Raw genomic sequence first — 26,558 nt, forward strand, 5'->3', positions numbered from 1 at the left:
CAACACTGGGCCTGTACTCGCTGGAGTTTAGAAGAGTGAGGGGGGGCGGGAGCCACATTGACACATACAGAATAGTGAAAGACCCGGATAGAGTGGATGTGGAGAGGATGTTTCCAGTAGTGGGAGAGTCTATGACGGGTCAGGCAACCTTGTTCTGCATAGGGGCCGGGACGCATGTCTGTGAGCGGATGGCGGGCCACAACTATCATGTGTTCACGTAGATCCCGCCCCTTTCGAGGACGCCACCCGGAGCACTGGCCCCTAGTTACTGGGCGCTCACCAACATGGCGCATCTACGGACCATCGCCTTGGTTCTGTCCTGAAGGCGGAGGCTCAAATACTCACGCTCACCCGCCCCCGGCTGATTGACAACCCTGATCCCGACAGTGAAGCCCAGACACAGAAGGTGCGCGGCCGTGCCGGCGGCTTTGCGCAGGATGCGGTACAGCCAGAACTCGCCGCTGCTCGCCAGCTCCACCATTGCGGCCGCCAGCGCAGGCCTCCTTGCGTCACCACGCCTGGTCGCCGCGGCCTCGGGCCCGGGAGGTACCGGAGATGACGGAAGTCTGGGGGCCGGATAAGTACGTGGAAAACAAAACCGCCTGCGGGCCGTAGGTTGCCGACCCCTGGTCTAGGACTAGAGGTCACAGCCTCAGAATTAAAGGACATTCTTTTAGGAAGGAGATTTAGGAAGGAGGAATTTATTTAGTCAGAGGGTGGTGATCCTGTGGAATTCATTCCCACAGACGGCTGACGGAGGCCAAGTCAGGGGATATCTTTAACATTCTTGATTAGTGCGGGTGTCAGGGGAGATGGGGGAGAAGGCAGGAGAATGGGGCTAGGAGGGAGAGATAGATCAGCCGTGATTGAATGGCAGAGTAGACGATGGGCCGAATGGTCTAATTCTATTATCAATTATGACCGTATGAACTCTTCTTGCACTCTCAGTGGGTGACTGCAGGAATTACTTTCAAAAGAATTAAAAAAATGGGTTTATGAGAATAATCCCAGGAATGATTGTTCAGTTCAGTTCAGCGCGGAAACAGGCCCTTCAGCCCACCAAGTCCACACCGACCAGCGATCCCCGCACATTAACACTATCCTCCACACACACACACCAAGGACAATTTTACATTTATATACCAAGCCAATTAACCTACACACCAGTATGTCATTGCAGTGTGGGGTGGGGGGGGGGGGGGGGGGGGGGGAAACCGAAGATTTTGGAGAAAACCCACGCAGATCACGAGTTCAGACTCGGTACAGACAGCACCCGTCGTCAGGATCGAACCCGCTGCAACTCTGGATGGAAGGATGATGGGTGACGTTTCGTGTCGAGGCCCTTCTTCAGACTGAGAGTCGGAGGGAGAAGGTGGCACACAGATATGGAAGGGGGAGGTGTGAAAAGGAGAGATCAAAGAAGACAAAGTTCAAGGAAAATATAGAACGGATCAATGTTAGCGAGGGGAAGGTGACAGTGAGGCGTACAATGCAATTAATCAGACTGGTGGGAGAACTGTGGGATTATTAAGGGTTTGGACACGCTAGAGGTAGGAAACATGTTCTTGATGTTGGGGGAGTCCAGAACCAGGGGCCCCAGTTTAAAAATAAGGAGTAAGCCATTTAGAACGGAGACGAGGAAAAATCTTTTCACACAGAGTTGTGAATCAGTGGAATTCTCTACCTCAGAGGGCGGTGGAGGCCGGTTCTCTGGATACTTTCAAGAGAGAGTTGGATAGAGCTGTTGGGGATAGTGGAGTTAAGGAATATGGAGAGAAGGCAGGAATGAGGTACTGATAGGGGATGATCAGCCATGATCACATTGAATGGCGGTGCTGGCTCGAAGGGCCGAATGGCCTCCTTCTGCACCTATTGTCTATTGTCTATTGACTGTGGGGCGTGCCTGCCACTAACTGCCCGTCCTGCCTGTGTTCTCAGCAGACCGCGCCGGACAATGCCGAAGTTGTTGGAGACACGGGGCAGAGTCTGGAGGAGCTCATGGCCGCCATGAAGAGTCTATGACCATCGACCGCCCACCACAGCCGCCACCCTGGGTTAGATGCGGTGACCCCCCCAGACCCTGGAGTGGTGCCTCTGGGCTCTGGCATGGACAGCCAGCCACGCGGGGCAGTGGCATCTAAACCCTGCTAACTCTCTCTCTCCTCCCCCCCCCCCCCCCCCCCCCCGCTCTGTGTCCATCCCCTTTATGGTCAGAGTTGCCTGAACATCTTCTTTGCATTCCCCGAGCGGCCGCTACGATTGTAAACGCCACCGCTCTGCGCAATTAAACCGTGCTAACTTAAATCCAGCCACTTCTCTTCTCACCCCATCATTGAGAAACTTGGTATTAATGTTTAGTTTTTTTAGTTTAGAGATACAGCAAGGAAACATGCCTCTTCGGACCACCGGGTCCAACACTGTCCAGCACACACTCGGGACAATCTTACATATTTACCAAGCCAATTAACCTACAAACCTGCACGTCTTTTGTGGTGTGGGAGGAAACCGAAGATCTCGGAGAAAAGCCACGCAGGTGGGAACATGCAAACTCAGAATCAGTATCAGACTTTATTCGCCAAGTATGTTTTGCAACATACGAGGAATTTCACTGGCCAGGTCAGTTATACAATTAAAAGCAACAGATCACTCAAAAACACATTTTAACATGAACATCCACAGTGACTCCTACCCATTCCTCACTGTGGTGGAAGGTGAAATAAAATTCAAGTCCTTTCCATTAGTTCTTCCTCGGTCGTGGACCTCGAGCCCCTGTTGACGGGATGATCTTGACTCCCGTAGCCGGTGGCGTTCAGACCCTCCGTGTCGAGGCGATCCGCTCCCGCATCGGGGGGATGTCTGCTCCACCGCGCCGGGCGATCGAACCTCGTGTCGGGGCTGGTCGAACCTTCAGCGACGTTGGGGCTCCCGACTCGCCTCTCCCTAGACTGCGAGCCCTTGTTGGTAAGTCAGCAGGCCGCGGTGGGAGCGATCCCAGGCAAGGGATCCGCTCCGATGTTAAGTCCATGCCCCGCGGTGGGGCTGACAACAGTCCGAGGAGGCCTCCAGCTCCAGCGATGTTAGGCTGCAGAGCCCGGAGAATGTGATCCGAAAATTGATCACACCTCCAGGAAGGTAAGAACTTGAAAAAAAAATTCCCTTAACCTCCCCCCACATAAAACAAACTGAAGAACATTATAACAAACGTTTAACGAACTAAAACATAACAAAAAGAAAGAAAAAACGAGCAGACTGCCGGCAGAGCGGCCATCTCTCCAACGCCCCTGTATAATCTTAAATTGTGGAGTACAGAGGCAAATATATAAATGATGGGTCTTTGTCCCAAACATTATGGAGGGCACTAAATTAGATTAAATTAAAATTAACCTTTATAAAAAAGAATAGTTTAGTGGTACATTATTGACATTCATCAGGTACAGTGAATGTATTTTGCATACAATACAGTAAAATCATTGCACACATAATATGGAATGAGCTGCTGGAGGAGGTAGTCACTGAGTGATACAGCGTGGAAACAGGCCCTTCGGCCCAACCTGCCTGCACTGGCCAACATGCCCCAGCTACACTAGTCCCACCTTCTTGCGTTTGGCCCATATCACTCCAAACCTGTCCGATCCATGTACCTGTCTAAATAATGTTTCTCAAACATTGTGATGGTCCCCGCCTCATCTACCTCCTCCAGCAGCTCTTTCCATCCACCCACCACCCTCTGTGTGGAAAAAGTTGCCCCTCAGGTTCCTATTTAATCCAGCGAGTTCTGGTATCGTGCAGTAATTATGTTCTTGAGAAACATAGAAATTAGGTGCACTTAGAAACCTTGCAACATATTATTGAAATTAACCTTTACAAAAGGAATAGTTCAGTGGGGTGCCATTGACATTCATCTAGGTACAGTGAAATTATTTTGCATACAATACAGAAAAATCATTCTGTACATAATATGGAACGAGCTGCCAGAGGAGGTCGTTGAGGCTGGGACTATCTCAACGTTTAAGCACCAATTAGACAGGTACATGGATAGGACAGGTTTGGAGGGATATGGGCCAAGCGCAGGCAGGTGGGACTAGTGTAGCTGGGACATTGTTGGGCAGTGTGGGTGTCGGGCCTAAGGGCCTGTTTCTAACCTGTATCGCTCTATGACTCTAAACACAATCATAAGTACAAGCATGTAATGATTGTCGGGTGAGGATAAAGAAGATGGCATACACAGAGTAAATGCACACTCTTCCCCTACTTGCCCAGAGTAGGGGAATCGAGGACCAGAGGACATAGGTTTAAGGTGAGAGGGGAAAAGATTTAATAGGAACCAAAGGGGCAACCTTTTAACATAAAGAGTGGTGGGTGTATGGAACGAGCTGGCTGAGGCTGGGACTATCACAGTGTTTAAAACATATCTGGACAGGTACCGTGATAGGACAGGTTTGGAGGGATATGGGGCAAAGGGGGGGCATGTGGGACATTTTGGTTGACATGGATAAGTTGGGCTGAAGGGCCTGTTTCCCCATTGTGAGGCAGTACACGTTTCACCACAGTTCTGACCCTGACTTGTTTGCAAAATTCTTAAAACTTTAGTCTTAACTTGGCCATAAGGCCCGTTGTCATGGAGACGGCGATTTCCTCCGTCAGTTTCGCCACCTCCAACGTGACCCCACCACTCTCCACATCTTTCCATCTCCCCCCGTCTGCTTTCCGCCGAGACCGCTCCCTCTGTAACTCTCTGGTCAATTCTTCCCTTCCCAACCGCACCACCTCCTCCCCGGGCACTTTCCCTTGCAACCGCAAGAGATGCGACACGTGTTTACCTCCCCCCACGACTCCATTCAAGGACCCAAGCAGTCGTTCCAGGTGCAACAGAGATTTACCTGCATCTCCAACCTCATCTATTGCATCCGCTGCTCTAGATGTCAGCAGATCTACATCGGTGAGACTAAGCGTAGGTTTGGCGATCGTTTCGCCGAACACCGCCGCTTGGTCCGCATTAACCAACCTGATCTCCCAGTGGCTCAGCACTTCAACTCCCCCTCCCATTCCGAATCCGACCTTTCTGTCCTGGGCCTCCACCATGGCCAGAGTGAGGACCACCGTAAATTGGAGGAGCAGCACCTCGTATTCCGCTTGGGCAGTCTGCACCCTAGCGGCATAAACATTGACCTCCAATTTCCGGTAGCCCTTGCTGTCTCCTCTCCTTCTCAACTCTCCCTCAGCCCTCGGGCTTCTCCTCTTCCTTTTTCTCTTCTCCCTGCCCCCCATCCCTCCTCCCCACCATCCCACATCAGTCTGAAGAAGGGTTTCGGCCCGAAACGTTGCCTATTTCCTTCGCTCCATAGATGCTGCTGCACCCGCTGAGTTTCTCCAGCACGTTTGTCAACCCTATATGGAGACGGCACTGGGTGGGAGTTGCAGGGGTCAGCCTGGCCAGGCGATGTTGTCCGAGTCTCCACTGCTCCGTGTTGCCGCATCCGTGTCCCATCCACACGCCCAGCCTCATGGAATACTGCCGGTCTAATGGAGCCACAGGCTGCTGCAGGGCCACCAGCAGTCCTCTCCCCTCCACCCACACCTTGACCTGTGGACGGCCAGCGGAATAGCCGGGACATCCCGTATATTGGGCTAAATTGGTTTGTCCCGTATGGGACCGCCCTTGTCCCATATTTGACCGCTACTACTCGGGTCGAGGGGACTGTCGGGTCGGAGCACCGCGTCCAGCCCCGCCTCACCCGTCCCGATGTAGTGCAGCCCATGGAGTGCAGCAGCAGCAGCAGCGCCTCGCCCGTGGCACCGTCGGTCGGCAGCCTGGCCAGCTGTCCGACCTTTGGACATTCACTTACCGCCGACACCACCACCACCCCTCCTTCTCATGGCCGATCATTAGTTCATGAGTTGGATGGGGCTCTGGACTTTGCAAATGACTTCGCGCGGCCCCCGGGCCAAAACTCCTCAGCTGGCCCCGCCGGCTGGGCTTTGTGTGCAGTCCAGCACCCGGGGCCAACTTGCCATTCACCCAGACACGGCCGAGTCGGTCGACGAATTGCTGTCGGGAATTTGTCCCGTATTTTGACCTTTTGTCCCTTATTTGAGAAAGTCGGCGACCCTACTCACAGCTGGCCGCTGAACCCCCAGACATCACTGTGGGCGCGGGACATGAGACCAGCACCCACCCTCTCCTCCATCCACCACCATCTTGCAACTCCACCACTGCGGGCTCTCTCCGGGTTTCCTCCCACGAACATTTCATGAGGAGAGGCGGGAGATTGGAAAGTTGGCAGGAGAGTGGAGAGAAAGCAGTGTTTCAAGTTTGATTGCCTGAGGAACAGCCACAGCAGCCAATATACAGCATGGAAGGATTAGCAGAGATGTCTATTAGACTTCAGAGATACTGCGCAGAAACAGGCCCTTCGGCTCACTGAGTCCGCACCAATCAGCGATCACCCAGCGCACTAACACTATCCTGCACACACTGGGGACAATTTAACCAAAGCCAATTAACCTGCAAACTTGGGTTGTAGTAGAACGTGGAATTCTTTGCCACAGACGGCTGTGGAGGCCAAGTCAGTGGATATTTTTACGGCAGAGATGGGTAAATTCTTGATTAGTACGGGTGTCAGGGGTTACGGAGAGAAGGCAGGATAATGGGGTTAGGAGGGAGAGATAGATCAGCCATGATTAAATTGTGGAGTAGACTTGATGGGCAGAATGGCCTATTCCTACTCCTTTCACTTATGAACTCATGACAAACCTGCACGTCTTTGGAGTGTGGGACGAAATCGGAGCACCTGGAGAAAACCCACGCAGGTCACGGGGAGAACGTGCAAACTCCATACAGACAGCACACCAAGTCAGGATGGAACCCGGGTCCCTGGCGCTGTGAGGCAGCAACTCTACCGCTGCGCAACCGTGCCACTACATTGGAAAAACTGAACCTTGAATTGAGACTAATGAGGAAAGAGGGTGGTACAGATAACACCAGAGAGGTCACAAAGATATATTTAATGTTCTGACATACAGATTATACTGCTCAAAGTAACAGGACTTTCTCTTCCAGTTGATACATAACATTGATTATCAACAATAAAGAACTCTTTCCTAAGGCAGTCATGGAACACAGCACAGGAGCAGGCCCTTCGGCCCACAATGTCCATGCTGACCATCATTCAAGACCAACTCCCCTCTGCCTGCACGTGATCCATGTCCCTCCATTCCCTGCATATCCATGTGCCGATCCAAAAGCCTCTTCAACACCACTATCGTATCTGCCTCCACCACCACCCCTGGCAGCGCGTTCCAGGCACCCACCACCCTCTGTGTAAAAAAAGAACCTGCCCCGCACATCTCCTTTAAACTTTGCCCCTCTCACCTTAAACCTGCGCCCTCTACTCTTTGACATTCCCTTCCTGAGAAAAAGTTTGTGAATAAACCCATGAGCCATCCTATCCCAATCCTCCCAGTCATGGGAACATCCCAGGAACAGGTCTTCAGACATTGCATTGTTGGATTCACGGGAGGTTGGTTTTGGAGGGGGGGGATGCTCCTCAAACTGCAGAGCATCCTGGACAATACTAGCTCACCCTCCCCCTCCGTGACACACTGGTCAACCTGAGGAGCACCTTCAGCAACAGACTGGTCCCACCAAGATGCAGCACAGAACGCCACAGGAGATCCTTCTTCCCTGTAGCTATCAAACTGTACAACACCTTCCCCTCCTTCTGTCTTGGGATAGACTGAGACTGACTCCCCTCTCCCCTCACCCCCCTCCCCCAATCTTTGCACATCCCCGATCCTTTCCACTCGTCACTTTAACTTCATGTTTCACGTATCTTCTTGTGTTTTTAAGATCAATTTCCTTCCTGGGATAAAGTTCTAACGTATCGTATCATTGGATGTAGGTGCCAATCGTAGCTCTACACATGAGGAACACATTTATACTCAATGTAATGTCAGTACAGGTTTGGGCATCAGAAGCTATGTGTAAACACACCTTTCTCATGGGAAGTGGCGGTGCCTTGTGGCAACGGCTACCGGCAGTCCGTCTGTCTTTTTTCTTTCTTTTTGTCTTGTTTTTGTTTTATCATTAGTTGTGTATATGCAGGGGGTGTGGGGAAAACTTTTTAATCTCTTCCCTGAACGGGGAACGGGACTTGTCCCTTGTCGTGTCTCCGTTGTCGTTGGGGCCTAACATTGTGGAGCTGGCGTCCTCCAACCGGAATCGACCTGAGGGCTCCAGTAGTAGAGCCTGCGAACTCACCATCGTGGAGCTGGCCGACTTCGGAGCTGTGGTGGCGCTGTGGCTGCGGCTATGACCCGACCGCGGGCCCTGTGGACGGTGGAGTCGGGAGCTTGCAGGTCCCTGGTGGGAGACCGATTTTCGGGGAGATCCCGCAACGGCAAACTTCGCCCGCCCGAATCGAGGGGTTTGAATCGGCAGGGGCTTAAATCGACCGGCGCAGCTTAAATGGCTGCGGGACTTACCATCGCCCGCTGGGGGCTTTAACATCGGGAACCCTGGTCGCCTCGACGTTGTAGTTTGGCTGCCTGACCGCGGGAGAAGAACAAAGGACAGGGAATCTCCTAACACCTCTTTCCATCACAGTGAGGGGGTGTTTGGAGATTCACTGTGATAGATGTTTGTGTGAAACTGTTAATTGTGTGTTTTGGTTTATTTTTTTGCTGTTATGACTGCAGGAACGACATTTTGTCCAAAACTTGCATGTTTGAATGACAATAAAGGGCAATTAAATTGAATTGAAGTAGAAGTCTGATGCAGCAAGGAACTGCTCATTTGCAAGTGTAAGCTACTCATTCCAAACCAGCTCATCCAACTGAGGGACCCTTTCTGTCCCGACCCCTGCCAGGTACATTAGTGTTTGATCGCTGTTCATCCCCACCCCCACCCCTAAAACATTTCTTGACAGTTTAGTTTATTGTGTATATATAGTGGAAAAACTAAATGCTGAACAGTACAAAAAATTACCGGAAATCTTCACTGGAACCTTTCAATTAAATCCGTTCCGTTTAAGAAAGGAACTGCAGATGCTGGAAAAATCGATGGTGGACAAAAATGCTGGAGAAACTCAGCGGATGAGGCAGCATCGATGGAGCGAAGGAATAGGTGACTTTTCGGGTCCATAGATGCTGCCCCATCCGCTGAGTTTCTTCAGCATTTTTTGTCTACCTTCGATTTTTCCAGCATCTGCAGTTCCTTCTTAAACATGAACATGTCTTAAATGTTTCTTAAACATTGCGAGAGTCCCTGCCTCGAGTGTCTCCTCTGGCAGCTTGTTCCATACACCCACCACTCTCTGTGTCGAAAAAGGTACCCCTCAGGTTCCTATTAAATCTTTGCCCCCTTCACCTTAGAGGCTTTGTTGGATGTTTCAACTGTGAAAAGGCACCTGTGACAGTGCAGGTCTTGCATGGCCCGAGTGCTGTTGCTGGCTCTCCACACACAAAATACCATCGAGACCCTTCTTCGGACTGATGTGCGTGTGGGGGAAGAAGAGATCCGTTCTGGTTCGGACGCTCTTCAAAGCAGCTTTGAAAATACCAAGTGGAGAAACAATGTGTATCGGGCAGCGCCCGCGGAGGGGGATGGGTTGACGGTGTTTTGTGTCGGGACCTTTCCCCCTGAACATCGCTCCAGAAACATATAAGATTATTCAGGGTCTGGACACTCTAGGGGCAGGAAACATGTTTCCGATGTTGGGGGAGTCCAGAACCAGGTGCCTCAGTTTAAGAATAAAGAGTAAGCCATTTAGAATGGAGATGAGGAAACACTTTTTCTCACAGATCATGGTGAGTCTTTGGAATTCTCTGCCTCAGAGGGCTGTGGAGGCCGGTTCTCTGGATGCTTTCAAGAGAGAGAGCTAAATAGGGCTCTTAAAGATAGCGGAGTCAGGGGATAAGGGGAGAAGGCAGGAACGGGGTACTGATTGGGGATGAGCAGCCATGATCACATTGAATGGCGGTGCTGGCTCGAAGGGCCGAATGGCCTACTCCTGCACCTATTGTCTATTGTCTATAGCAGGTCGGCAGCCTCCAAGCAGAGGGATGATGCCATGGGCGTGTGGGTTGCAGTCACCTGAAGGCCAGCTCCAGACTGGGATTGACGGCCGCCGTGTTCTTCAAACTCAGCGCATCCCCGCTGGACGAGTGGCGCGAGAGAGCTTTGCCGCCAGTCCCCGACACCTCCGCCTCCTTGATGTCCATCGCCCTTTTGTACAATTCTGCTGCCTTCTCAAAATTGGCCTCTTCGTAGCTATAGTCAATCAACAAAGACGTCAATACTTTAGACCAGGGGTCGGGCAACCTTGTTGTGCATAGGGGGCGGGACGCACATCTGTGAGCGGATGGTGGGGGCCACGTCTATCACGTGTACACATGGATCCCACCCCCATCCCGCCCCGGATGGCAGGCATCAAATCACGTGTTCACAGAAGGTGGGACAAAAATGCTGGAGAAACTCAGCGGGTGAGGCAGCCTCACGCAACCCTCGCATGTCTCCACCCGCTGAGTTTCTCCGGCATTTTCTGTCCACCTTCGATTTTTCCAGCATCCACAGTTCTTTCTTAAACGTGTTCACAGAAGGTGCGCGGCCGTGCTGGCGGCTTTGCGCAGGATGCCGTACAGACAGAGCTCAGCGCTCGGCGGGCCGGATGATTTCGGGTTGAGGGCCGCATTCGGCCCCGGGGGCCGTGGGTTGCCGACCCCTGGTTTAGAGATACACAGAGTGCTGGAGTAGCTCAGCGGGTCAGGCAGCATCTGTGGAGAACATGGATAGGTGATGTTTCGGGTCAGACTGAAAGGAGAGGATGTGGGGGTGAAGAAGTGGAGGGAAAAGAAGACCACGACCAATCAGTGCCACAACAGGTGAGCTCAGGCAGTGGTGCTTCATTGACTGGTCCAAGCAGAATATCAGGTGCTGTTACTCCAGTTTGCGTGTGGCCTCATTATAACCATATAACAATTACAGCACGGAAACAGGCCATCTCGACCCTTCTAGTCCGTGCCGAACACGTATTCTCCCCTAGTCCCATATACCTGCGCTCAGACCATAACCCTCCATTCCTTTCCCGTCCATATAACTATCCAATTTATTTTTAAATGATAAAAACGAACCTGCCTCCACCACCTTCACTGGAAGCTCATTCCACACAGCCACCACTCTCTGAGTAAAGAAGTTCCCCCTCATGTTACCCCTAAACTTCAGTCCCTTAATTCTCATGTCATGTCCCCTTGTTTGAATCTTCCCTACTCTCAGTGGGAAAAGCTTTTCCACGTCAACTCTGTCTATCCCTCTCATCATTTTAAAAACCTCTATCAAGTCCCCCCTTAACCTTCTGCGCTCCAAAGAATAAAGCCCTAACTTGTTCAACCTTTCTCTGTAACTTAGTTGCTGAAACCCAGGCAACATTCTAGTAAATCTCCTCTGTACTCTCTCTATTTTGTTGACGTACTTCCTATAATTAGGCGACCAAAATTGTACACCATACTCCAGAATTGGCCTCACCAATGCCTTGTACAATTTTAACATTACATCCTAACTTCTATACTCAATGCTCTGATTTATATAGGCCAGCACACCAAAAGCTTTCTTTACCACCCTATCTACATGAGATTCCACTTTCAGGGAACTGTGCACAGTTATTCCCAGATCCCTCTGTTCACCTGCATTCTTCAATTCCCTACCATTTACCATGTACGTCCTATTTTGATTTGTCCTGCCAAGATGTAGCACCTCACACTTATCAGCATTAAACTCCACCTGCCATCTTTCAGCCCACTCTTCCAACTGGCATAAATCTCTCTGTAGACTTTGAAAATCTATTTCATTATCCACAACCCCACCTATCTTAGTATCATCTGCATACGTACTAATCCAATTTACCACACCATCATCCAGATCATTGATGTACATGACAAACAACAGTGGACCCAACACAGATCCCTGTGGCACCCCACTAGTCACTGGCCTCCAACCTGACAAACAACCATCCACCATTACTCTCTGGCATCTCCCATTCAGCCACTGTTGAATCCATCTTGCTACTCCACCATTAATACCCAACAATTGATCCTTCTTAACCAACCTTCCATGAAGAACCTTGTCAAAGGCCATACTGAAGTCCATATATACAACATCCACTGCTTTACCCTCATCAATTTCCCGAATAACCTCTTCAAAAAATTCAAGAAGATTAGTCAAGCACGACCTTCCAGGCACAAATCCATGTTGACTGTTCCTAATCAGACCCTGTTTATCCAGATTCTGACAGTGGAGGAGGCCCAGGACAGAAAGGTCAGAGTGGGAACAGGCCCTTCAGCCCACAATGTCCGTGCTGTACACAATGCCAAGACCAACTCCCCTCTGCCTGCATGTGATCCATGTCCCTCCATCTCCTGCATATCCATGTGCCGATCCAAAAGCCTCTTCAACACCACTATCGTATCTGCCTCCACCACCACCCCTGGCAGCGCGTTCCAGGCACCCACCCCCCTCTGTGTAAAAAAAACCTGCCCCGCACATCTCCTTTAAACTTTGCCCCTCTCACCTTAAAGCTGCGCCCTCCAGTATTTGATATTTACGCAGAGGGTGGTGGGTGCCTGGAACGCGCTGCCAAGGGTGGTGGTGGAGGCAGATACGAGGAATTGAACGGGTAGATGGGCAGAGTCTCTTGCCCAGAGTAGGGGAATCAAGAACCAGAGGGCATAGGTTTAGGGTGAGGGGGGAAAGATTTAATAGGAACCCGAGGGGTAACTCTTTCACACAGAGGGCGGTGGGTTATGGAACGAGCTGCCAGAGGAGGTAGTTGAGGGAGGTACTACGCAACATTTAAGAGACATTTAGACAGGGACATGGACAGGACAGGTTTAGAGGGATATGTTCCCAGGTGTAGCTGGGACATGTTGGTCGACAAGTCTGAAGAAGGATCTCGACCTGAAACGTCACCCATCCCTTCTCTCCGCAGGTGCTGCCTGCCCTGCTGAGTTACTCCAGCATTTTGTGTCTATCTTTGGTGTCTAACCAGCATCCGCAGTTCCTCCGCCACACAAATGTCTTTCGAATTCTGTCTGATTTTGAAGTCTGAAGAGGGTCTGGACCTGAAACGTCGCCCATCCTTCTCTCCAGAGATGGTGCCTGACCCACTGAGTTACTCCAGCATTTTGATGTCTATTTTTGATTGGCATTGAGTGCCCACCGAGGGACTGTGTGACTCTATGAGCAGATCACTGGGGGAAAGTAGATCACTGAGTGTGGATCTAAACTCCCAATTAATTCCCGGATGGCGGGACTGTCATATGCTGAGAGAATGGAGCGGCTGGGCTTGTACACTCTGGAGTTTAGAAGGATGAGCGGCAGGTCTTATTGATACATTAAGGGTTTGGACACGCTAGAGGCAGGAAACATGTTCCCGATGTTGGGGGAGTCCAGAACCAGGGGCCACAGTTTAAGAATAAGGGGGAAGCCATTTAGAACGGAGACGAGGAAACACTTTTTCACACAGAGAGTTGTGAGTCTGTGGAATTCTCTGCCTCAGGGCGCGGTGGAGACCAGTTTTGTGGACACTTTCAAGAGATAGTTAGATAGGGCTCTTAAAAATAGCGGAGTCAGGGGATATGGGGAGAAGCAGGAACGGGGTACTGATTTGGGATGATCAGCCATGATCACATTGAATGGCGGTGCTGGCTCAAAGGGCTGAATGGCCTACTCCTGCACCTATTGTCTATTGTCTATCACTGTGGGAGTGTGGATCACACTGGCGCTCCTTACCTGAGCAGGGCGAGGTTCTTCAGTGTCTCTCCCACCCGCGGGTGACAGCGGCCCAGGCTGTCCTCGTAGATCTTCAGTGCACGCTCATAGAGCGGCAGTGCTTTCGTGTGCTTCTTCTGCGGAAGAGAGAAGGTGGAGCTGTGAGAATTATTGCCAGAAGGTTTAAAGACAGCAATATATTTACTGTAGAGCCACACAGCGTTGAAACAGGCCCTTCGGCCCAACTTGCCCACACCGACCAACATGCCCCATCTACTCTACCAGCCCACCTGCCCGCGTTTGGTCCATATCCCTGTAAAGCCGTCCTATCCATGTACCTGTCCAAATGTCTCGTGAACGCTGCCATTGTCCCTGCCTCATCCACTTTATTATTGGAAAAGTAATTTCCATTTCCTCAATACATGCAAACCAGAAATAAAAACACTTTGCCAACCCCTGTCAGTACACGCCACACTCAAACACTCAGTCTGATGAAGGGTCCCGACCCAAACCGTCACCTCTCCATGTTCTCCACAGACGCTGCCTGACCCGCTGAGTTACTCCAGCACTCTGTGAAACGTCACCTATCCATGTTCTCCACAGATGCTGTCTGACCTGCTGAGTTACTCCAGCACTCTGTGAAACGTCACCTACCCATGTTCTCCGGAGATGCAGCACGGACACAGGCCCTTTGGCCCACCGAGTCCGTGCCAACCAGCGATCACCTCGCACACTAACACTGTCCTACACACACACACACGAGGGACAATTTTCCAATTTTTACAGAAGCCAATTGACCTACAAACCTGCACGTCTTTGGAGTGTGGGAGGAAACCGGAGCACCCGGGGAAAACCCACGGGGAGAAGGTACAAACTCCTTACGGACGGCACCAGTGGTCAGGATGGAATCCGTGTCTCTGGCGCTGTGAGGCAGCAACTCGGACCGCTCCGTCTCCGTGCCGCATTCCTATCGCGTCTCTCCCCATCCTCCGACGTTCCGGAGAAACTAATCCTCGTGTGTCCAATCTCCCCCCTCCCCCCTGTAGCGGATAACTATCCGGGAACGGTGAGCGTTTGTTTATCGAGGCGTGCGATTGGGACGTACCAGCTGGCAGTACAGCACGGCCAGGTTGACCAAGGCCGTGGCTACGCTCGGGTGCTTTGGCCCAAAGGACTTCTGTCGTATCTCCACCGCCAACTGACACAGAGCAGCCGCCTGCTCCAGCTTCCCCTAACAGCGCAAAAAAAAACAAGGATTAGTTACGGCAGGAGGAACACAGGCGTGGCCACTGTGGCAACAGGGTGGAGGGTTATATCAGTGAACTCTAAAGTAGCCGATATATTAATCTGATCAGGGGTGGAAATCGTTATCGAAACATGGGGGGGACACACTTTGTTGGTGGCGCGCACACACGCATGCGCGCGAGGCTCCGGACGTGGGCCCTGTGGACGTTAACATCAGGAGCTGACCTGGTTGGAGACAGACTCTGAACTCCAGCCACAGCAGCTTCGCCCGCCCCGAATCGTGGGGCTACAATCGGCCCGTTCGCGGGGCCTTTCATCGCCCGGCGCGGCTTCAAACCGGCCGCGGGATCTTCCATCGCCCGGCCAGGGCCTCAACATCGGGAGGCTCGATCGCCTCAACGCAGCAATTTGACCGCACCGGTTTTAAGTCGATTTTAAGCCGCGCCAGGCGATGAAAGGCCCCGCAAACGGGTCGATTCAAGCTCCACTCTATGATCTTTGCTCCACCAGGACGTCTCCCTCCTCCAATCACTGCGCTCGGTCCCACCCCTCTACGTGCGCCTCTGACTGACAACTGACTCCTCCAATCATCGCGCTGAATCATCATGTCTCCCCCCCCCCCCCCCCCTCACTGCCTGCTGACCGACGTCTCTCTCGCCCTATCGGCGACCTCGATCATCAGTCCGGCCCCCACTGTCTCGCAGAACGCGAATATTTTTAATCGTTTTTTTTCCACAAAATTTAAAAATCCAGATTACAAAACATTGGGGGCATTTTCCCCCACCTCTCAAAACATGGATGGTACGTGACCCCCCCCCCCCCCCCGTATTTCCGCCCATGATTCCGTTGACCCCTTGTTTGTAAACTGCCTTTCATCGTGTTAATATTTATCTGTTTTTGTTTTCTGAATAAAAGTCTTTGCAAAATTTAGTTCAAAGTGTCGTGTACTGAGCTGAATACCGGAGTGTGTGGCGCCGTTTTGGAGGCAGGGACGGGACAGTGCGTTCGCTGATGGCGGCGGCTCCACTCACTCGCTTCTTGTAGAGCAGGGCCAGGTGTTTGACGGTGTAGGCCACGGAGGGGTGGTCGGGTGCCAGGGCTCGGCAGCGGATCTCCAGCGCCCGCTCGTACAGCTCCTCCGCCTTCTCCTGCTCCCCCCTCTCGTTGTGCAGGGCCGCCAGGTTGTTGAGGGACTGCGCGCAGTCCGGGTGCTCACGCCCGACGGTGCGCTCCCTCATCTCCAGCGAACGCCTCAGGAACATCTCAGCGGTTCTGCGGCCACAGCGGGCAACAACATCCAGATCAATACAATAGACAATAGGTGCAGGAGTAGGCCATTCGGCCCTTCAAGCCAGCACCGCCATTCAATGTGATCATGGCTGATCATCCCCAATCAGTACCCCGTTCCTGCCTTCTCCTGCCTTCTCCCCATATCCCCGACTCCGCTATTTTCAAGAGCCCTATTTTCCCACCATCCCGGGAATTAACCTTGTAAACCTACGCTGCACTCCCTCAATAGCAAGAATGTCCTTTCTCAAATTAGGGGACCAAATCTGCACACCATACTCCAGGTGTGGTCTCGCTAGGGCTCTGTACAACTGCAGAACTTTGAGTGTACAAGCCCAGCTGCTCCATTCTCTCAGCATATGACAATTGTAAATTGTCCCCCAAGTGTGTGTAGAATAACGCTAGTGTAGGGGCAGGGGGGGGGGGGTCGCTGGTGGGCGAGGACTCGGTGGGCTGAAGGGGCCTGTTTCCGCGCTGCATCTCTAAACTAAAACAGGGTGTACTCACTCCAGGTTGTTCTGCAGGTAGTACAGCACTCCCAGCTCGTTGAGAGTGTGGGCGGTGTCTGCAGACTCGGCGCGCAGGCTCAGCTCCTCCAACTGCAGCACCCTGCGACGCAGGATGGCAAAGCCGTGCTGTAGACAGAAAGCAGCACCGTCAGTGACGTTCTCCACAGATGCAGCCTGACCCGCTGAGTTAAATGCCCCTGTCCCACTTAGGAAACCTGAACGGAAACCTCTGGAGACTTTGCGCCCCACCCAAGGTTTCCGTGCGGTTCCCGGAGGTTTTTTTGTCAGTCTCCCTACCTGCTTCCACTACCTGCAACCTCCGGCAACCACCTGCAACCTCCGGGAACCACACGAAAACCTTGGGTGGGGCGCAAAGTCTCCAGAGGTTTCCGTTCAGGTTTCCTAAGTGGAACAGGGGCATTACTCCAGCACTCTGTGAAACGTTATCTATCCATGATCTCCACAGATGCTGCCTGACCCACTGAGTTACTCCAGCACTCTGTGAAACGTCACCTATCCATGTTCTCCACAGATGCTGCCTGACCCGCTGAGTTACTCCAGCACTCTGTGAAACGTTACCTATCCATGTTCTCCACAGATGCTGCCTGACCCGCTGAGTTACTCCAGCACTCTGTGAAACGTCACCTATCCATGTTCCCCACAGATGCTGCCTGACCCGCTGAGTTACTCCAGCATTGTCAGTCACCTGTCTTTGGTAGGAGAGGGGAGTGGGGTCCTACCGTCCGCACCCTGTCGGTGGGCTGCGGGAGGTGACTCCAGGGCACAAGGTCAGACTGGGAGAGGGATGTCGGTTGTTGGAGGCCCTGCAGAAGCCTGGGGCTCGCCTGGATCGGGCCCCGCTCCAGAACAACCAGCACCTGGACAGGGCACTGCAAATGTCGCCTGATATTTGGTCTCAAACAACGATTTTCACTGTGATTTGTACACATGATATTAAATATTGACACATTTAGTGCAGGGTAAAGTACAGCAAGGTTGTATTTGAGCAGTTAATTGTATAATTGTATTAATTGTATTAACTTCAGACAGCCTTCGCTCTCCCTCTCTCTCCATCCCCTTCCCCTTCCCAGTTCTCCCACCCGTCTAAAGGCCCTGTCCCACTTATGTGTCAAATTACGCAACCTCGTCGTCGCGTTGAGGCGTACAGGCATCGTGTGGCCGCGCGGGGCCGGTTCCACTGAGAAGCACGGAGGGTTATGTAGTTGTGTGTGACATCGCGCGGCGCTCCAAAATTTTGTAGCGAACAAGATCTTCGGGCGCCACCGGCCTGTCACGTACCTGACGGCCAATGTGGGACAGGCCCAAGACCCTGGCGCGATGCAACGTCTCACCTCCAACAGCAGCAGAAGCAGGCAAACGATCACCGAGCTCGGCCTGGGGCTCACGGCCGTTGTGGATCCGGATCCGCCCCCACTTCTACTCCCAGAGCAAGGCCAAGAAAATTGTAGATAGACACAAAATGCTGGAGCAGCTCAGCGGGACCGGCAGCATCTATGGAGAGAAGGAATGGATGACGTTTCGGATCAAGACCCTTCTTTCAGACTGAAGTAGAGTCTCGACCCGAAACATCACCCATTGCATCTCTCCAGAGATGCTGCCTGTCCCGCTGAGTTACTCCAGCATTGTGTGTCCACCTTGTATTGGAGATGGTGTGTGTGGCTAACATACTTGGGGCGGAGTGAGAGTGAATCCTCACGGTGCAGTTATACCAGATACGTCTTCACCACTCACCATGCTCCCTTTTTGCTTGGACATCTTCTGCCTGATCTTCATCGATCGCTTCCTCAATGATTCCACTTGCTCGTACCTCAAAACACAAAACACAAGCTCAGCAGAGAACCAACATTAACATCTCAGTCAGAGGGTGATTAAGCGTGGAAACAGGCCAACTTGCCCACACCCTCCAACTTGCCCCGTCTACACTAGTCCCACCTGCCCGCGCTTGGTCCGTATCCCTCCAAACCTGTCCTATCCATGTACCCGTCTAATTGTTTCTTAAACGTTGGGATAGTCCCAGCCTCAACTACTCCCTCTGGAAGCTCGTTCCATACACCCACCACCCTTTGTGTGAAAAAGTTCCTATTAAATCTTTTCCCCTTCACCTTGGACCTATGTCCATTGGTCCTCGATTCCCCTACTCTGGGCAAGAGACTATGCGTCTCCCCAATCTATTCATCTCATGATTTTATCCACCTCAATAAGATCTCCCCTCATCCTCCTGCGCTCCAAGGAATAGAGTCCCAGCATGCTCAACCTCTCCTTATAGCTCACACCCTCCAGTCCTGGCAACATCTTCATAAATCTTCTCAGCACCCTCTCCAGCTTGACAACATCTTTTATAACACGGTGCCCACAACTGAACACAATGTCGGAAACTAAATATAATATAAACCATATAAACCATATAACAATTACAGCACGGAAACAGGCCATCTCGACCCTTCTAGTCCGTGCCGAACACGTATTCTCCCCTAGTCCCATACACCTGCACTCAGACCATAATCCTCCATTCCCTTCCCATCCATATAACTATCCAATTTATTTTTAAATGATAAAAACGAACCTGCCTCCACCACCTTCACTGGAAGCTCATTCCACACAGCTACCACTCTCTGAGTAAAGAAGTTCCCCCTCATGTTACCCCTAAACTTCAGTCCCTTAATTCTCAAGTCATGTCCCCTTGTTTGAATCTTCCCTACTCTCAGTGGGAAAAGCTTGTCCATGTCAACTCTGTCTATCCCTCTCATCATTTTAAAAACCTCTATCAAGTCCCCCCTTAACCTTCTGCACTCCAAAGAATAAAGCCTTAACTTGTTCAACCTTTTTCTGTAACTTAGTTGCTGAAACCCAGGCAACATTCATTAAATGTCAGCACCGTGTTTCTAATCTTGGTTCAGTTGAGTTTATTGTCACGTGTACCGAGGTACAGTGAAAAGCTTTTGTTGCGTGCTAACCAGTTAGCGGAAAGACAACACATGATTACAATCGACCCGTTCACAGTGTACAGATACAGGATAAGGGAATAACGTTTAGTGCAAGGTGAAGCCAGAAAAGTTCAATCAAGGACAGTCCGAGGGTCACCAAAGAGGTAGATAGTAGTTCTGGACCGCTGTCTGGTTGTGGTACGATGGTTCAGTTGTCTGATAACAGCTGGGAAAAAACTGTCCCCGAACCTGGAGGTGTGCGTTCGTTTTCACACTTCTGTACCTCTTGCCCGATGGGAGAGAGGAGAAGAGGGAGTGGCCTGGGGTGCGACTGGTCCTTGATGATGCTGCTGGCCTTGCCGAGGCAGCGTGAGGTGTAGATGGAGTCAATAGAAGGGAGGTTGGTTTGTGTGATGGTCTGGGTTGCGTCCATAATTCTCTGCAATTTCTTGCGGTCTTGGATAGAGCTGTTCCCAAACCGTGCTGTGATGCATCCCGATAAAATGCTTTCTACTGTAATGCTACTGAATGCTGCATCTCTAAAGTCTAACGACCCGCTGAGTTACTCCAGCACTTTGTGTCGTTTCTAGCTTTAACCTTGGTTGGCATGGATGGGTTGGGCCAAAGGGCCTGTTTCCACGCTGCATCGATAAAGTCTAATGATCTGCAAGGTTACTTCAGCATTTTGTGGATGAGTTACCGTGCTGGGTGACTCTGTGACTTACTTATTCTGTTTCTGGTACAACATGGCCAGGTCGTCGAGCAGCTTGGTTAGCATGGACAGGTTGGGCTGAAGGGCCTGTTTCCCTCTTGGGTAATTTACTTGGTCTGTTTCTGGTACAGCATGGCCAGTGTGTAGACAATAGACAATAGGTGTTGGTGTAGGCCATTCGGCCCTTCGAGCCAGCACCACCATTCAATGTGATCATGGCTGATCATCCCCAATCAGTACCCCGTTCCTGCCTTCTCCCCATATCCCCTGACTCTGCTATCTTTAAGAGCCCTATCTAGCTCTCTCATGAAAGTATCCAGAGAACTGGCCTCCACCACCCTCTGAGGCAGAGAATTCCACAGACTCACAACTCTCTGTGTGAAAAAGTGTTTCCTCATCTCCGTTCTAAATGGCTTACTCCTTATTCTTAAACTGTGGCCCCTGGTTCTGTACTCCCCCGCAACATCGGGAACATGTTTCCTGCCTCTAGCGTGTCCAAACCTTTAACAATCTTATATGTTTCAATGAGATCCCCCTCATCCTTCCAAACTCCAGAGTGTACAAGGTCAGCTGCTCCATTCTCTCAACATGTGACAGTCCCGCCATCCCGGGAATTAACCTTGTAAACCTACGCTGCACTCCCTCAATAGCAAGAATGTCCTTCCTCAAATTAGGGGACCAAAACTGCACACAATACTCCAGGTGTGGTCTCACATCGGGTACACGTTTCCTGCCTCTGGTGTGTCCAAACCCTTAATAATGTTTCAATAAGATATCCTCTCATCCTTCTAAACTACAGAGTATACAAGCCCAGCCGCTTGATCGAGCTGCTTGATTAGCATGGACGGGGTGACGGTGGGACTTACTTGTTCTGTTTCTGGTACAGCATGGGCAAGGCGTTGAGTAGCTGGGTTAGCATGGTCAGGTAGGGCTGAAGGGCCTGTGGGACTTACTTGTTCTGTTTCTGGTACAGCATGGCCAGGGCATCGAGCTGCTGAGCCACCCGTGGGTGTACGGGGCCATGGGCATTCTCGCTGATCTCCAGCGCCTGCTTGTACAGCTGCTCGGCGTTGCCGAACTTCTTCCACTGCACGTACACGCTGGCGAGCTGGTGCAAGGACTGCGCCACGTTGGGGTGGTCCGGGTCCAACGCACTCTCCCGGATCTCCAGAGAACGCTGCAGTGGGGCCACCGCCTGTGGGCACAGTCACAAACCCTGCGCTTCAGTTTATCGTCACATGTATCGAGGTACAATGAAAAGCTTCTGTTGCGTGCTAACCAGTCAGCGGACAGACAATACATGATTACAATCAAGCCGTCCACAGTGTACAGATACAGGATAAAGGGAATAACGTTTAGTCCGATCAAGTATAGTCCAAGAGTCACCAATGAGGTAGGTAGTAGTTCAGGACTGCTCTCTGGTTGTGGTAGGATGGTTCAGTTGCCTGATAACAGCTGGGAAGAAACTGTGTCTGAATCTGGAGGTGTGTGTTTTCACACTTCTGTGCCTTTTGCCCGATGGGGAGAAGAGGGAGTGACCGGGGTGCGAGTCGTCCTTGATTTGGTGGCCTTGCCGAGGCAGCGTAAGGTGTAGATGGAGTCAATGGAAGGGAGGTAGACACAAAATGCTGGAGTAACTCAGCAGGACAGGCAGCATCTCTGGAGGGAAGGAATGGGTGACGTTTCGGTTCGAGACCCTTCTTCAGATTCAACGGAAGGAAGGTTGGTTTGTGTGACGGTCTGGGCAGCGTCCACAATTCTCTGCAATTTCTTGGATGGAGCCGTTCCCCAAACTGAGCTGTGACACATCCCAATAAAATGCTTTCTACGGCGCATCTGTAGAAGTTGGTGAAAGTTGTAGGGGACGTGTTGGACTTTAGGGCCTGTCCCACAAGCATGCGACCTGCATGCAGCAAGCGCGACCAAACCGGATGCGGGGGCTGCGCGGAGGTCGAGTGTTCCCCGTACAGGGCCTGTGCCACGAGCATGCGCCCGCATGCGGTGAGTGCGACCAAACCGGAAGCGTTGGCCGCGCAGAGGTCGAGTGAGTGACGTGAAGTTCGAGCGAAGTCCGTGGGAAGTTTGCGCGTGACGTATAGCGTCAAGACGCTGCGTACTACGTCGAGACGCTGCGCACGCCTGTTGAGGCGGCTGCGGGCCGGCAAGCCGTTGCCGCACAGAATTTTTGAACACGGTCAGTTTTTCGGAGCCCCGCGCGATGTCGGGACCAACTCCGACGATCGAAGTGGGACCGGCCCAGCGAGGCCGTACGGCTCAAGCGACCACGTTAGGTCGCGCTTGCCGCATGGAGTCGCATGCTCGTGGGACAGGCCCTTTTGTCTTTGTGCGGCACAGTGGCGCAGCGGGTAGAGTTGCTGCCTCACAGCGCCAGAGACCCGGGCTCGATCCTGACTGTGGGTGCTGTCTGTACAGAGTTTGTCCGTTCTCCCTGTGATCACGGTGGTATTCTCCGGGTGCTCCGGTTTCCCCCACCCCACACTCCAAAAACGTGTAGGTTTGCAGGTTAATTGCCCTCATTAATTCATCCTCAGTGTGTAGGATAATGCTTGTGTATGGGGTGATCGCTGGTTGGCGGGGACTTGGTGGGCCGAAGGGCCTGTTTCAATTTACAGTGGCCTACCAATTGCACATCTGTGGGATGTGGGGAGGAAACCAGAGCACCTGGAGGAAACCCACGCGGTCACAGGGAGAAGAATGTGCAAACTCCACAGAGACAGCACCAAGGTCAGGATTGAACCCGGCTCTCTGGCGTTGTGTGGCAGCAGCAGCAGTATTGCCATGGGTACCAATGGTACGGAGAAGAGCGTTTTTGTTGCGTGCTATCCTGTCCATGGTCCATAGCTGGTAGCTTTACTGATGAGACCATGTTCCCCATGTTGGGGGAGTCCTGAAATGTTCCCCATGTTGGGAGTGGTCCAGAAATGGTTGCAATATTAGGGGTGTCAAGAACCAGGAGACAATAGATAATAGACAATAGGTGCAGGAGTAGACCATTCGGCCCTTCGAGCCAGCACCGCTATTCACTGTGATCATGGCTGATCATCCCCAATCAGTACCCCGTTCCTGCCTTCTCCCCATATCCCCTGACTCCGCTATCTTTAAGAGCCCTATCTAGCTCTCTCTTGAAAGCATCCAGAGAACCTGCCTCCACCGCTCTGAGGCAGAGAGGGTCACACAGTTTAAGAATAAGGGGTAGGCCATTTAGGACTGAGATGAGGCAAAACATTTTCGTCCAGAGAGTTGTGAATCTGTGGAATTCTCTGCCAACAGAAGGCAGTGGAGGCCGATTCACTGGATGTTTTCAAGAGAGATTTAGATTTAGTTCTTCGGGCTAACGGAATCAAGGGATATGGGGAGAAGGCAGGAACGGGGTACTGATTGTGAATGATCAGCCATGATCATATTGGATGGCGATGCTGGCTGGAAGGGCTAAATGGCCTACTCCTGCACCTGTTTCTATGAGACGGTGAGCTTTTCCCCGCGCTGACACCGTGGAGCACACCCACCTGGCTCAGCAGGCCCAAGTCTTTCAAAAAGCGGCCTAGCGTCTCGTAGAGATCTGCCAAGCGCACGATCATGTCCTCCCCTTCACAGCTCCTCTCATACTGCTTCAATGACTCAAAGTAAGCAGCAGCCATGGAATTCTTATCCATCCCCACGTATTGCCAATAGGATAGCAGCTCTGCAAAATGGCCTCTGTAAAAGAACGCACACACACACGCAGTGTTTAGTTTAGTAAACTATAATTGCTGTTTCTTTTTCCTTTTTCTTTCCTCCCACAATATTTAATATGTAAAAGAATATGTGATTCTGTTCCATTCTGTTTGTAGTTTGTTTGTTTTTTGTACAAAGTCCGCGAGCATTGCCACTTTTACGTTTCACTGCACATCTCGTATGTGTATGTAACGAAAAAAACTTGACTTGACTTGAGTGTAGAGATCCAGCGTGGATACAGGCCCTTCGGCCCACCGAGTCCGCGCTGACCAGCGATCACCCGCACATTAGCACAGGCCTACACACACACACTAGGGACAATTTACACTTATACCAAGTATACAAACCCAAGCCAATTAACCTACAAACCTGCACGTCTTTGGAGTGTGGGAGGAAACCCGAAGTACTCGGAGAAAACCCGCGCAGGTCACGGGGAAAGGTACAAACCCCGCACAGACAGCACCCGTAGTCGGGATCGAACCCGGGTCTCTGGCGCTGCAGACATCAACTCTGAGTTGTAAGGCAGCAACTCGACCGCTGCGCCATCGTGCCATCCCGTCTTTAGACTTGAGAGATAGTCAAGAGTCAGGAGTGTTGTATTGTCATGTGTCCCGGATAGAACAATGACATTCTTACTTGCAGCAGCACAACACAATATGGGAACATAGTACACTGTAAACAATATAATAAATAAGGGAAAAAAAGTCCACTGTGCTCAGACGCGCGCATATGATACAGGCCCTTCAGCCCAGCCCATCCATGCCAACCAAGGTCTAAGCTAGAAAGGATGTCACCAGCAGTCTGTCTGTCCTTTCTTCTTTTTTGTTATTTTAAGCACGTGTTAAAAAGTATGTTTTATTCTTCCTTGGTTTGTTTTATGTGGGGGGGGGGTGGAGTTGATGGAGACTATTTTTCAAATTCTTGCCTCGACGGAGATGCGATTTGTTTCCATATCCGCACTGTCCGACGGAATTGCGGCCTGACATTGTGGAGTTGGTCGACCGTACTATCGTCGAGTGATCTATTTTGCTCGCTATAGGATCTCTGGACTCGATAGTGCTGAGATGGCACCTGTGTGCTTCCCCCTCCCCCACCCTCGGGTACTTGTAACTTGGTTGGTTGTTGAGCAGTCCAGCGGCCTACCTCTTGTACAGGTTCTGAGACACAAAAAGGTTGAGCAGACAGCCGTGCAGCTTGGTCTTGTCCCCCTGCTGCAGGAAGAGCCAGGGCAACTCATCCACTCCCCGCCACGTCACTCTGCCCTGACTGCAGAAACACACATCGTTAATCACTCACCAACCGGAATAAACCCACCTGATAAACCAAACAAATGGCATGCAAACAAAACAAGGCTAATGTAGAACAGGCAGGAGCTATCGTAACGTTTAAGACATATTTGCAAAGATGCATGGACAGGACAGGTCTATGAAATTCTCTGCCTCAGTGGGTGGTGGAGGCAGGTTCTCTGGATGCTTTCAAGAGAGAGCTAGATTAGCCTCTTATGGGGAGAAGGCAGGAACGGGGTACTGATTGGGGATGATCAGCTATGATCACATTGAATGACGGTGCTGGCTCGAAGGGCCGAATGGCCTACTCCTGCACCTATTGTCTATTAACAGGTTTGGAGGGATATGGGCTAAAGGCAGCCATGTGGGACTAGTGCAGAAGGGGCATGTTGGTCGGTGTTGGCAGGTTGGGCCGAAGGGCCTGTTTCCACACTGTTTCACTCTATGACTAGTGGAACGAGCTGCCAGAGGAGGTCGTAGTAGGTACTGGAGCAACATTTAAAAGACAACTAAACCATCCAATCCCCAACTAGAGCGGGTCAGGCAGCATTTGTGGAGAACATGGATAGGCGACGTTTCACAGAGTGCTGGAGTAACTCAGCGGGTCAGGCAGCATCGCTGGAGAACATGGATAGGTGATGTTTCACAGAGTGCTGGAGTAACTCAGCGGGTCAGGCAGCATCGCTGGAGAACGGATAGGTAATGTTTCGGGACGGGACGGTTCTTCAGACTTGGGGGGGGGTGGGGGGGGGGGGGGGGGGGGGGGGGGGGAGGGAGAAGAAAGCTGGGACAGAACAAAGCGTGGCAGGTAATAGGTATTCACAGGTGAGAGGTTTTTTTTTTGACAGGCAGGTGTTTGGGACAAAGTGCAGAGATTAGGAGAATGAGTCTAATTTATATGGATAAGAACCAAATTTCAATGAATGACCTGAGTTAGCAGAATAAGTTTAACAAAGAAAACAGGACCATAGATACCTCATTTGATGCGAAAAATACTGCACTAGTTTTTCTCTGTAAACTGTAACAGAATCCTGTCCTTTTTTCTCCATATATTCCAATCGCACTGCGTCCAAAGCC

At 51.5% G+C, this 26,558-nt stretch overlaps 2 protein-coding genes across 3 annotated transcripts in view; one reads left to right on the top strand and one right to left on the bottom strand.

Annotated features, from left to right (window-relative positions):
- uba5 (ubiquitin-like modifier activating enzyme 5) overlaps positions 1 to 2,708 on the top strand; it is a 30,019-nt gene extending 27,311 nt beyond the window's left edge. Inside the window, exon 12 of one of the 2 annotated variants that reach the window (XM_055630157.1) lies at positions 1,939 to 2,708. In XM_055630157.1, the coding sequence (XP_055486132.1) occupies positions 1,939 to 2,022 (84 nt within the window). In that variant the 3' untranslated portion in view covers positions 2,023 to 2,708. The remainder of the gene's footprint in view (positions 1 to 1,938) is intronic. The other variant, XM_055630158.1, reaches the window with a different exon arrangement.
- Positions 2,709 to 7,768: 5,060 nt separating this feature from the next.
- The window catches only part of LOC129693308 (nephrocystin-3-like), a gene marked incomplete at its 5' end in the record, with an annotated part of 48,812 nt that continues 30,022 nt past the window's right edge, over positions 7,769 to 26,558 (bottom strand). The window contains 11 exons of the mRNA XM_055630156.1: positions 7,769 to 9,039; positions 9,231 to 10,270; positions 13,784 to 13,899; positions 14,868 to 14,993; positions 16,039 to 16,279; positions 16,802 to 16,929; positions 18,556 to 18,631; positions 21,414 to 21,655; positions 23,988 to 24,177; positions 25,339 to 25,461; positions 26,457 to 26,557. Coding sequence (XP_055486131.1) covers positions 10,090 to 10,270; positions 13,784 to 13,899; positions 14,868 to 14,993; positions 16,039 to 16,279; positions 16,802 to 16,929; positions 18,556 to 18,631; positions 21,414 to 21,655; positions 23,988 to 24,177; positions 25,339 to 25,461; positions 26,457 to 26,557 — 1,524 coding nt within the window. The remainder of the gene's footprint in view (positions 9,040 to 9,230; positions 10,271 to 13,783; positions 13,900 to 14,867; positions 14,994 to 16,038; positions 16,280 to 16,801; positions 16,930 to 18,555; positions 18,632 to 21,413; positions 21,656 to 23,987; positions 24,178 to 25,338; positions 25,462 to 26,456; position 26,558) is intronic.

This window comes from Leucoraja erinacea, unplaced genomic scaffold (genome assembly GCF_028641065.1).
Source record: "Leucoraja erinacea ecotype New England unplaced genomic scaffold, Leri_hhj_1 Leri_254S, whole genome shotgun sequence".
Taxonomy (NCBI): domain Eukaryota; kingdom Metazoa; phylum Chordata; class Chondrichthyes; order Rajiformes; family Rajidae; genus Leucoraja; species Leucoraja erinaceus.